Below are 13,546 nucleotides of genomic sequence, written 5' to 3'. Positions count from 1 at the left end.
ACCTATTCAAAATTATTTCATGTTGAGTAATTTTGTGTAGAGATTAAAAGCAAACTGAACAAGTAATATAGTCATTAAAACCAAAACACTTTTGTCAAATCAAGTGAACAGCTACAATTTATCCACGCAAGTATAAAATTAAAATGAGTCAATTTTGTTCTGATAAAAAAATTCAGAGAAATTTCTCTCTCATTTTACACATATTTTTATTCACAGCTATGAGTGATAAGTTTCAATTTGTAGGCATGGCATGGTGAACAGTATTTATATTCATGATGTGACGAGAGTTACAGTTTGAAGTACCATCTGGTGATATTTGCCAGTCACCAGAATAAATACACGACAAAAATAGACAATTCAAACCTGGCCATATGAACAAAGTGTAGTGAACACTACAATTGTGATGGTTTCACAAAAAAACCTTTGGGAATCATAATCTTTGAACAATGCAGAGGAGTAAAAATCTCCTGATATATTACAAACGTAGGAAGTAGAAATATAAAATGGATATGATACTGCATTACCTTTTGGGAAACATTGAAAGAAAAGTCAAACATTTAGAGGTTGAGTGATGCAAATATTGTAGTCACAAACATCAACAAGGATAACATAATACCAAACACAGTATACCTGTACAAGCCAATCCTGAATTAATTCCATCCACTGTTTAGTCTTCATAATTCAATTTGATATCCTAATTATTATTCACAAATAATAACACAGCTGTTCTACCAATATATTTGGAGCAGTATATTGCACTCAATACATTTTTTTCAATCTGGCTGAAAATTTGAGACTTATGTATGAAAATCAATAGTGCTGGATCCTTTTTTCTATAGCGTACACCTTTTATCTGGAACTGTTTTCCTGTTCACATTTACGCAGTTTGAGAGTCTTCAAATCTATGCTCCACTTTGATTCCTGAGCTTTACTCTACATATATCTCTAATGGATGCATCTGTTGCCTTTTTAAATTTTAATTTATTGTAAATATACCATAATTGCTGATAAAGAACATCTCAATATTTATGCTTGAATGACACACCAGTTACAACTCCAAAAGCATATCAAATAGATGACCTATATCACGTCACAACTCAATGAATCTGTCTTTTGAGTGAATTTTCTGGACAACTCAAATTATCATCCACATAATTTAGCTTCTAAATGACTAAATCACAGTCACGCCATCATGTACAGGTATGGTAATTTATATCCAGATTTCACAAGTTTCAACACAAAGCAGCTGTGAAACATTTTAAAGGTGCAATGTCTCGTGTCATTGGCTCAATAACAGAACGGCATAATATGCCATTACCTTACACACATCAGGAAATATGTCCCACATGGATACAAAGTACAGATATCATCTTTGTCTATGCAGTAAGCTCTTCAGTGTCATATTACAGAGATTATTACTGGCATACAATTTTTGTGAGTCAGACCTTTATTTCGCTCTACGGACTTCAGCAAAAAAGTCAAGCAGAAGCACAAGTAGCTAATGCCGCTAAGAGGCATGAGGTACATGTATGTAGCAAGAAAGTTCTACTACAGAATAGTGTCAGTGGCATTGCAGCTCCCGAATCATGTACACATGCGTTGAAACCTTAGCAAACATAGGACGGGTGAAACTTGTTTTTATGATGACAAACTGGATCAATGTAACTGTGTCAAGAAACTGACATCATTTCAAACTTAAAAACAGTCCATGGCATGTCATTTAAATCAACAAGATACAATATTATATTTCATACGTAAGTTCACAATTAGCATATCACTACTTGCAGACATTAAAACATCTAAAAGGCATGCATCCCATAGCTATGATCAAACTGACATTGTGGGGCAAACATTAAACACATTGTACCACCACTAGACACTACTGATCACATGACAACCACATGACACTGCAACTTGACACCACATGATGATCATCTGATGACCTTACCCTGTATTTTTGTCTGTCTCTAAGGTGAAGACTGACGGAACTCAGCATTTGAGTTAGAGTGGCTTTTACGGCGGTGTGTGTGCTAACTTGATGACTGGCTTTGAATGTACTTATGCAGATCTGTGGAAATTAAACTTTGCATATCAGAAACTAAGTACATGCATTAGTAGATAACATGCTCATCCCAGCACCTAGTCTACCAAGCAGGAGAAACCATTTTATCATATTATTCTCTCAACATTGGAGAAGATGGATGTCTCCGAGTTGAAAATTTGACAAATCTTTTCTTTTGTGATGGGACTCCATCGTACCATATTACAAAATGATTTTTCCTTCTCATAACTGACACTGCTGAGCTATTATCATATTTATATTATATATAACACCACCATTTCCACATTCAAATCTTCAAAGCCAAACCTAAAAAAACTCCACAAAAGTACATATCCTGGCTTGTTCTGTATTAAATTTCCCTTTCTAGCTAGTTCTAATTTAGTTTTCTCACAGTGGCTTAAACCAATTTGAATGTGGAAAGTGGCTGTTCAGTTACCCCTTCCCCAGCAGCCCTATTACCTTGCTGGACTCAACTGAGGCATGATGGGAATTGAGCTCAGTTAGGTCCGAGGTATGTGCTTTACAGAATGTTGTAAGTGTTCCAATCAGTGTGGTCTTGACCTTATTCTTCACATGTACCTTACAGTTGCTAAATACATCCACACAAAACTGTAAATAATTATATACAAAATCATTTCTGATAACAGTGGAATTTATATAATCATTACCAGGTAAGTTTCTAAGCTTCAAAAGTCTACACCTGAGAAAAGAATGACGAACGTATCCCCTACACCAAAATATTGTCATGCCTTTGACAATATCTGGAATAAAAACTGATACTTACCATTCATTGTAGAGAATGATTTCTAAGTTTTCTGCCTAAATTTGTCCACAAATCACATCATGAAACTTGCATTTGATATTTTTGCCGTCAATAAACTGAACGACTCTTGCAAACTTGAACGCAACACAGAAGTCCACACATTGCATCATGAAAGTTACATTTGATTTTTTTGCCGTCAATAAATTGAATGACTCTTGCAAACTTGACCACAACACAGAAGTCCACAATTTGCACCATGAAAGTTGCATTTGATATTTTTGCAATCAATAAAATTAACAAAGCTAACATGTAAACTTTACCAAAACAAAGCTTTAAATGACTTAATACATGACATCTTGTTTGTCGAATATCTGAAAGTTTTAGAATTCTGCACGCTAAAATAATTTCCTTGTCATCATATACATATAACACATAACTTCTTTCAAAGTTGTCCATTTGACCTTGTGAACAACACACAAATGTGATGACTTCATCTCAAGCCACTAAATAAATTGATCATTAGTTGGAGAGTTTAAATGCGGAATAAACTTCTCAACGAGAAAGTATTAAAATCACCGTTAATTTTTGAACACATGTATGTTCGCATTTTTCTTCATAATTTCCACTTACAAGTCATTTTTCACGATTGTTAGTTTTTAATAAAATACATTAAAATCCTCATGATTAAAATTTTTTTATGTACTGTATACGATTTGCAGTGTCTGTTTGTTCTTTTGTGTATCTTACCTCAGAAACTCGGAGGACAGCGTTTGCATTGACCATGTATGTTTCTGAACAAGTCAGGGTCAGTAAAAACTGGTGGGAAAAATGAAAAAAAAAATGTCATTTAACACAGAATTTCTGTAAAAGATGTGACATTGCCTATTAAACATCCTTTTGTTGGTGGAACAACCTTGAGGATGATTTTGAACCAGTTGCATCATCATCATCATCACGCTTTAATTGTAACAACTGATTTCCTTCCACATGATGGACATAAAAATTACTATCAAACTATCATATTGGATTGTGACAGAAATAAAAAGAATTCTTCAAACAAAAGTTTGCAATTAGTCAGGCATTGTATTGGTAACAGCTGAATAAATATGTATATTTTTGAAAATAATACCCTGTTGGTTGGCCTGACATTGTAAATGCTAGTAAAATTACATCAGTAATTACTTATGTACACAGATATGTCCTTGTACATCCTATGTAAACACTTGTGGTATATATTCTGTGTTTCCTAATTGCTATTAGCGAAAAATACTCAGATCACAGATATTCTTAGTTACATTGGCATTTCTACCTGTTTGTAGAATAGTTATAGTTGACCAAAACCAAATATGATCAAAGACTCCACTTTATGTTGTTAATTAAATGAAGGAATGGAGATATGAGAGGTCTCCTGTATGTAAAATACAAATATGACTATGATTTTACCAATAAGTAAAAAGGCAAAACATTTGTAAAAATTTATTTAGGTAGGACATCTGATTATAAATGCCTTTTGGAATAAATTCAGAGTTCTGTCATCACTTTGTCAATATCTGGTGATAGTGGCTTGGTTCACATGGGGAATCTGATTGGGATTCTGAAGTCATTGCTTTCAAACAGACATATTCCATTGAATTTACTTATAAAATGGACAGATATGTGTTTGTATTGTTCTCTCATCATTTGTTGAAAATCATTCTGAACCAAATATAAACAACAAATAGAGTGAAAAAAGAAAAGGAAATTTTATTGCAAAATTTTATTGCAAACTCGTTTCACACTTGAAGCTAGATGTCTTTCTCTATGTAAACAAAAGTTTCTTTGTACATTGAAAAATTTTATCAAACTTGCACTTTAATATCAAGACAATTAATTGGTTGTATTTAACTTTCTATGAATGCCTGTACAAGACACAATATGATATTTTTTATTGTAAAATAATATATATGTAGAATTTGGGCAATTCATTTACATATATATACATAGTTCTATATATATGACCTACTGGTGATAGCATCATTCCATGATAATTGTCTTTATCAATCCCTCTAATACTCTCATTTTCAAATTTTTCAAATAATATTACCTTCATAATTTCTACTTGTTGTTCATCAGGTAATGTTGGAGTCATGGACAGAAGTTTCAAAATCTGCATCAGCATCTGGTTCTCTTCTTTTTCCTCATTTGCATCGGATTTGAATCTCTCATCAACAATCAGTTTCTGCAAGGCAGACACATCTCATGAATAACAACTTATTTTACCTATTGCGACACAATGGCAATTAATTCCAGATATGTAAAATTAGACAGAAAAAAAAAAATTAGACAGAAACGGGAGATGCTCCAGTACACACATTTGTGACCATAGCAATCTAAACTTGAGAATTAATAATTGACATGAAATTATAGCCAGAAAAAATAACATCGTGAAGTTCAAACTCATGAAAGATGCAAAATTTTGAATTTGGGATCAGGCCACATGAGTATACAAAACATTCGTAGCTAAAGCCTGTGGATATCAAATCAAGTTATTTGATATGTTTACGAGAGATGACGGTCCAAGGGGAATCATTGTCATGTACTGTTGAGAAGATAATTACTGCAAATTCCAAATAACTGCCTGAGAAATTATTAGATGGCACATTTAACAGATGAGATGGATGACTGTAGGGAAAAGAAAAGATGGAAAATTGTGGCTGATCATAAAACATAATCTGAAAGCCTCAATTATGGATCATTTCATCACCATAGTGCCTGGTACGATGTGCGTCTTTTACAGAAAAACCATAAAGAGAAATATACCTGTAATCCACCGAGGGCAAAAGTTGCTAATTTGTTGTGTTTTGACTCCAAGGCAAGTTTCAGAGGCTCCAGGCATACCTCACGCAACTGAAATGTTGGAGCCGTCTTAGCAAGGCCCTGCGCATCAAGGATGTCTGCGAAGTAAAACAATGAAAATATGAGAATAAAGTACATAGTTCCCTTTCAAGTATAGCTGATCTGCTGCTTGAAATAATTTCTTTGCAATATTCAGCAGATTGTGGCATATTCTTGAGTCTTTAACCCTTTGAGCACCACAGTCAATTTTTGTTGCCTTTATAAAATATACCCCTGTCAATTTTTGTCAGAGTTTTGCCAAAAGTTTGGTTACAAACTGTAGACAATGAAATGTGATGTCCCTTTGATCCAAAATTATCAAAAGAATTACAGAAAAATTCATAAAATTTGCTGAAATGTTGCACTATAATTTTGGTGGGAAGAATTACAGCATTCAAAGGGTTAATATTTTCCCACAGGATTACAGTGAACATATAATGGTAGAATGTGCCTTGGGGACAGATATTCAGACTCTCAAATTTTTACAATTCTTTTCTGATCAACTACTTGTAGGAGCTCATTTGAAAGCTCTTGGGGAAAGAAAAATTATCACCACCTTAATTTTTCAAAAACTGAAAATTTTGTTTTTCCCCATAGAGCTATAATATGGATGGCAGTCATTTTGACTTTCATATATCAGTATAAAATGTCAAGTAATTTTGTTTCTCTAGCATCAAACTTCATGATGACCCCTGATTTTCTTTCTTGATTTGGTAAGAGTATGGTTGAAAGTTTCATTCATGAAAGTTTGAGCAAAATTTTAAGTCCTCTACTTTTGAGGCGCATACCACCTTAACAAATTGGATAAAGTCACTATGCATGTACGCTAGGCAAAATTTTCATGAACTTGCAAAACAAATTATCTTCCATGAGTTCCATATAATTGGATAAATCATCTGTTCAAGTCATTTGCAACTGTTTTGAACTTTGATGGTTGATCATAATTTTTCAAAGTTGTGGGATCAAATGAGGTTACGGTATCTCTAAAATTTTACTTGGTAGAGAAGCATTCAACGCATCAACAACTGTATTTTAAATTTTACTCTCGACAACCATTCATTGTGAATCAGTTTTCTGTTATCAATAGTGAGCAAACTTTTCAGCTTTATTTTGAAAATCTAACATTTTTCCTTTTTTATTCTGTATCTAGTTCCTTAGATATCATTGACCATTTCAATGTACTGAACACTTTATGCCAGGTATAATCATTTTCTCAATTACTTTCTTATCTATTGTACTGATGTTGCCCACATGAATTCAAACTTGAGCATATTGAATGATACCGGTATTTCTCAGCCATAGTGCATACTGTCAGTCATTTTGGCTATTGAATCAAATTTCCCTCACAAATTGCGAGGGTAGTTTTTACATATTTGACCAATAAATGGCATTATTCTCTAAAATGGCAGCCATTTGCGTCACAAATAGTTTCAATACTATCAGATTATAAATATCTTGCCAGGCGCATGCAAACTGCCCTCCTACTGAGCTCATTTCCAGTTTTTAATCAGCAGTATGTCAAATTCCCTTTGAAATTCATTTCCTTTAAGGTAGCGACTCGGGTTCCTTGTCACTTATTTTCAATCCTCATTTTCACAAAGAAGACGTGGTCACACACCCGACATGTGGTACTTTTTTTATCTGCTCGGTCACCGAAGAGTTCAGAAAATTTGTTAGTTTTTTAAAAACAGTGCGCATACGGCTGTTTTACTCAAAAACACGTGTTTTTTAGTTTTTTTACTCAAAAAAGTGTAAGTACAAATCTCCAATCGGCCTTGGTGATCTGTTTACGGCTATCGACGGCTGGGTATACTGGGCAAAAAACCGTGTCCCGGATTTTTGAAATTCGCTTTTGTTTTCGCACAATGCACCTTCAAAGTGTCAACTTGACGTTTTTTGCATAAATTATCGGCCTTTGTTCACGTTTGTCAGGATATCTTCACTTCCAGGCCCTTTATCGGAAATCTGAGACACGGTCTTTCAGATATATTCATTCACTGTCCACAGGTGAAAAATCAGGCTGGTCTGTCCAGGCGCCGCCGACTTATACTTATTTGAATAATGCACGCACTGCCAAAAACGGAACTGAGAAAATCGACGATTTGTGTAAACGACCTATGCGTCACACATTGTGACCAAGAAGTCCAACTCGCGCACTATTTTCTGCGAATTTTCTTACATCAGGACTAAGTTGAAATATTAAGAGTCAGTTTTGGGAATTTTGAATATGTTTAGGATTGCAGATCGTGTGAAAATAGAGAGAAATTATACACTGAACTGGCAAATGCTTAGTGCCAGCAGTGGGTGGTATTTACACAACAAACACAGAGGGGTACTTAGCGATTTAATCCATTTTTGGAACGTTTAACTAGTAGATTAACTGTATACTGTTGTCTCAACGGTTACAATCTGGTTACCAGAGTTCACAGTCAAGACGAAGACGTCGAAACTTGCGTAAAAAAGTCTATCCGATCGAGACTTATGTGCTGTCGTCGCGCGATCGCGTCGGGCATTCACTTGTTCTTGACTCAAGTTGTCTACTTCCTGTCTCGCGATCGGCAATTTATGCATGTTCTTTGTGAAAAGTGATTGTCAAATTCATGTTAGCGCCGACACTGTACGAACGGGACGTCACTTGCTAGTTTTCCTACCTCAAGATGAGACGAACACATGTAACTCTTGACAACATAAAATGTCTGTCGTATTTTCTTAGCTTTTGCACCGCACTGCAAACTTGTCGCCCTTCGTACGACGGGAGAGATTGACTCGTGTTATTTTTTCAAACTTTATTTTATATGTGTTCTTGTACCGATTTTATCAAACTAATAATAATCACGCCGTAGCGTAGAACAGTGCAGGCTGTCATCGACAGCGTGTTCCGAGAGACAGAGTATCGACTAGTCTACAGTGGAGTCGCTCGACTTGCGCAATACCACGCACACATAATTATTTCGGAGATTTTTACTTTTAGTCAAACTTTCGATGACTGACCTCATATAGCAAAAATTGCTAGTTTCAGCACTTCTAGAAGTTGAGCCGGGTTTGTTTTACGTTCAGTGTTGAGGTCCAGCTAGCAGCTGTGGAGTCTGCGGGTAATTGATAAGTTTAGACAACACGCACACAAGAATCATTTGAGACCCTCGCAATTCACGTTTGACGTAATTTAAGTTTTGGGTTATATTTCAAGAAAGAAAAGGCATGAAATAAAAAAAATATTTGCATTTCGTTTCGAAAAATTAGCAGATCGGTGAACTTGCTCTTGTGAATCTACATTATTAGTGTATGAACTCCTGTACTGGCTTGGGAAACTCCTTGACATAAATGTCGCGTGATGTCGGGTACGGTGTTGTTCAAGGTTTCTTAGCAGACACGAAAAGACTGCACGATAGAAAACTAGAGTTTAAAAATATAAAAGAAAACGATACTAACACCAAGCATGTACAGCAAGAGTGATAAAATTATCGCAACTAACAGAAGTTTCATCTCGCTCAGGCTAAATTTTGGACTCGGGTATGTTATCAGCATGGCCTAATATGTTCGAAAAGCAGCGTGTCAAATACTTTCATAGTTGTTGAACTGAGCACGTCTCCGTTATCGTCTGCGTCCTCGGCCAAATCTGACTCTTCACTGCATTCTTGATCGTTATTGCAGGGAGTATGAGCCAAAGTCGGACTGTCTTACATTTAAATCGACCTTTGCGCACGTTGCCGTCTTTTTCAGGTCCGCTTTTGTGGACCTCGCTTGCTTTTTCGACGGTAAGGAGCGCAAGCGCCGGCTTTGGTCTGCTCGACGTGTTTGCCGTACCGATACATGCGGAGTTCAAAACGCTGAGCCTAACGTGGACTCTCCACAGTCGCTGTGCCTTGTTTTATGCGCGCCCACGATGGGCCTGCATTCGAAGGCTACGCTGTGCAGCTGTGAGCACGCGCTGCCAGACACAGCGACTGTCCGTTTTTGCAAGGGTATGAATATTCATAAGGGTAGTGACCTCAAAAGAAACACCTATCTAACTGGGCGGAAAGAATATTAAATTATTAGCTAGTAGACCTATATATACGGTATGTTTATTATTTTTCATTTTTGATTTTTATTTGGCTATGGTACTTGTCATTTTTTGTTTGATTAACGGATGTGTGGAGTTCTGTAAAGTACCCGGATCAGGCAGAAATCCGACCGGTCGCTTGCAAGAACGTCCAGACCCTGGGATTCGCGTCGCGTCTCTGAAGGGCGCACGCGTGTTCCAACAGGGAAGACAGACTGAGAACGCGAATCGCAGGGTCTCTGCCAGACTAAGCCTAACGTTGAAGCTAGCGCATGCGCACTATACCGCAAAGCCTATACATAATCTCTGCGTGTTTATCAAAGATATCGTGGTCGGTAATCCGCGACCGTTAAGGCAAAAGGGAAATAATGGCACGCGGTGTAGCTGATAGTTGCCATTTTAGTAATATTTCAGGAATTTCCCGGTACGATGTGACCCAACACCTTTCCCCAAAAGAAAGACCACGTGTCAGTGGTTCGAAATTTGAAATAAAAAAAAAATTGCTAAAATTGACCTTTGAACCTGAGTCGCATCGTTAAAAGAGCACATCTTAACAGTTGGGTTTAGTGAATTCTTTTTCTAGTCTTTTACAAATTGCCTTATTTACAGCCTATGAAACACTGAATTTACACTTGGTCTGGCAAGTTTACTTCATGTTTTCTTTCATATCACTTAGCTCTTTCAGTTGATACTATTGTGTATCATATTTGCAATTGACAGAGTCTTGTAGCAAAGTGTGACATTACTGTAGAATTGTAATGTCTATCTATATTGATCCTGACCCCTTATTAAGAGTGTACTGTATGATATGCTTTCCACAACCCAGAACATTATTGACTAGCGCCGCGTCTTTAGCTTATCACTGTCTTAACTGAATAAAGTAATGGAACAACCTTCAATAAAACTTTGTCAAGTTGATGTTGGTGTGATTGCGTAAAAATGGTGTGATCACAAAACCTGCAACCTTGCAACTGTGGCAAGCAATCAACTTTTGGTTTCACCCGAATAAAATAAACTTGAGAGCTTACATTGCGAAGTAAAGTGGATCACAAGAGGTTTGAACATGTAGTACAACTGATTCAGTTCCTGATCTTTATTGGAATACATTAAAACACATACTGGTTGGAATAAGTAGACTAGTCAAAGTCTAGGGGCATCATATTTCTGCTTGTATTTGTGTTGGCATACAGAAATATGTTCAATCATCAAAAAATAGTGATTTTCATGTTCTGCCTGGTTGAGCAGGATTTTGTTGCTCGGCAATTGCACAGCAAGCTATGAAATTTGCATGTCACCTTTGTAAACACCAGTGACGTCTGTCTACTGTGACGTCTGCCTAGTGTGACATCACATCACATATTAACGTCACAGTGTTGTCTTCCCCAGAGCAAACTGTGTGGGGTACACACACCAAGTAGGTCTGAAGGTGTTAATGACTTCCTGCACCCAGCTGCTGTTACTTTGACAAGGCAAAAGGTGTTGACTCTTTTAATTCCAAGGACATGCCCACTTTCCACATTCATTCAGAGATTTAATATTGATTTATTACAGTACGCTACGACCGGAAACTGTAATGAACACACTTGTTTCAAGGCAATGAACATTATTTTCAAAGTTTAGTAATAGGGCAGGGTTTCCAATAGACCCACCTATGTACCAATTAATTACCCGCTTCGTTTTAAACATAATCTTGGCCCATGGAATTACATTAATCATTGATATAAAAAAATAATAATTAATAATATTTTCTTATCTTTTTATTAATCTAGTTTGTGAGGTAATTTGATCTGAACATCCATATTGTCTGAGTGTGGGCTTTATTAAATCACTCCACACATTATTGTCAATATATCTCTGAATAGTTGCTATATTATGCCTCAACAGATGGTCTAACCAGATGGAACTGTTATTGTTATTGAATGTCCCTGACTGAAGTTAACTAGGTAATTTTGATTATCACGGAAGAGCTTTTGGATTTATTTGATATATCACAGTAATGTATAATTCTGTAAAAAGCCACTACTAGCATTGAAATGATCTGAAGAACCATTTATGATCATTTAATGCTTTCACTGAACTATTAGTGATCAAATTTATCAGATGAGTGTCATCACTATTTGAATAAAAATAACAAATTAATTATTGGAATCTCAGAACATTTATCTGCAAAGGAGAAAGCCATTACCGGTATAAAAGGTTTCCATATTACTGATTTATAAGAATTACAAAGGCCTGGTAGAGGTCAACACAATACATAAGGCCACTGCATGATTCAAAAGTAGAATTGAGATCTGCAAGAGGTGAATGATAGCGTGACCTCATTGTTATATCAAGTGTTCTATGGTGTAGGTGTGAGTACATCTTTGAATTCAACACAAAAAGTGTAATGAAACCTTTCAAAAAATTGAGTATCTTTGGGTGTCATTCAATGATAACACCATTCAATATTCCTGAACCAAATTATCCTTCTGTTCAATAAAGAACTTCAAAACCATTTTGAGAGGGGGTCCTTAAATTAAAGTTGAACAATGTAACAAGATAAAATACTGAAGATAGACCCTGATACAGGTGAATACTATCTGTATAGACTTAAGAAAATGTACTGGTAGAATATCCTGTGCTAGTTTGTCAGTGCTTGCTGTTTGTACACAAATTGTTCTCCCTACAAACCAAACAAGTAAAATAGGGCATTGAAAGGTTTAAACATTTATGTATTATTCTGCCAAAAATTTGGAACAAAAGTCTTCAGTTTTTTTTTTGTTTCTGGAGAGAAAACCAGCTGAGCTTTCTGTCTGTTATGGAATTTGAAACATGGTGGTCAGTTAGCACTACAATTTCAGTTGATCATTCAAGGCCCAGCTGCTGAACATTATCAAAAGTCTGGTTTCCATTGTAATTTATCCTTGTGAACTGGCCATTATGGATTTTTGAAAAAAAAAATATGTAATATCCTTTGGCTCAATCTTAATATGCAAATCAGTGTCTCTTCTATGATGATTAAATCATTTGAAAGAAAATTTATCATTATCGCCATGACAGCATATACTGATGACTGATAATGACAGTATATTTCAAAAACTCTCTGGAGGAATTATTTGATGAAAGTTTGATTAAAATTGATAACTGCTCCTGCACTAGTTATTATTCAACATGAGTTGCTTGTTAGACTTTCTCTCATACAGTCGATGTGTGTCTAAATGTATGTATGTATGTGTGTTCCTCTGTATGAATCTTCTCTGATGCCAGTATTGTGTCTATGGCTAGAAATCTGAACAAATAATTAGTGCCATTTTAATTTGGTTTTGAAAATGTCTAGCAACAAAAATAATTTGGACTTGTCATATTTATTTGGATTGTTGACAACATTGTTATCTGCTTCATAAAACATGTAATGATGATATAATGACCATAATAATGTTTAGATTAATTATTCATTCATTCATTTATTTGCTCATTTACACATCTATTGCTCTGTCATATACTGATTCTTATCACTTGGAAGTACATGATATATATACATACTATTCATGAAAACATTCTTTATGCTTTAAAATCATTGGAAAATGTTCCAGTAGTGATAGATACTGTATTACGGTATCTGAGTTTCTGTTTTCGTAAATAATGTAAAAATCTCTTCTTTGAACCTCAATGTTTTACTACTTTATAACAAATCTGCAATTTATGGCATTGATGTTGGGTAAACTGCAGCTAGTGATTGCAATTTTTTTCTCCGACTGCTCTTTAACCTTTGAAAGAAATTGTCAATGCTTAAAATTATTGAAATTATTTTACGTTATATTAATAT

General features: G+C 35.5%; 1 protein-coding gene across 1 annotated transcript in view; it reads right to left on the bottom strand.

Annotated features, from left to right (window-relative positions):
- LOC139141667 (brefeldin A-inhibited guanine nucleotide-exchange protein 3-like) overlaps nt 1-13,546 on the bottom strand; it is a 42,573-nt gene that overhangs the window by 27,329 nt on the left and 1,698 nt on the right. The window contains 4 exon segments of the mRNA XM_070711253.1: nt 1,949-2,068; nt 3,573-3,641; nt 4,909-5,043; nt 5,625-5,758. Of these exon segments, the coding sequence (XP_070567354.1) occupies nt 1,949-2,068; nt 3,573-3,641; nt 4,909-5,043; nt 5,625-5,758 (458 nt within the window).

Source organism: Ptychodera flava, chromosome 10 (genome assembly GCF_041260155.1).
Source record: "Ptychodera flava strain L36383 chromosome 10, AS_Pfla_20210202, whole genome shotgun sequence".
Classification (NCBI taxonomy): domain Eukaryota; kingdom Metazoa; phylum Hemichordata; class Enteropneusta; family Ptychoderidae; genus Ptychodera; species Ptychodera flava.
This window is presented reverse-complemented; position numbering and strand designations above follow the sequence as displayed.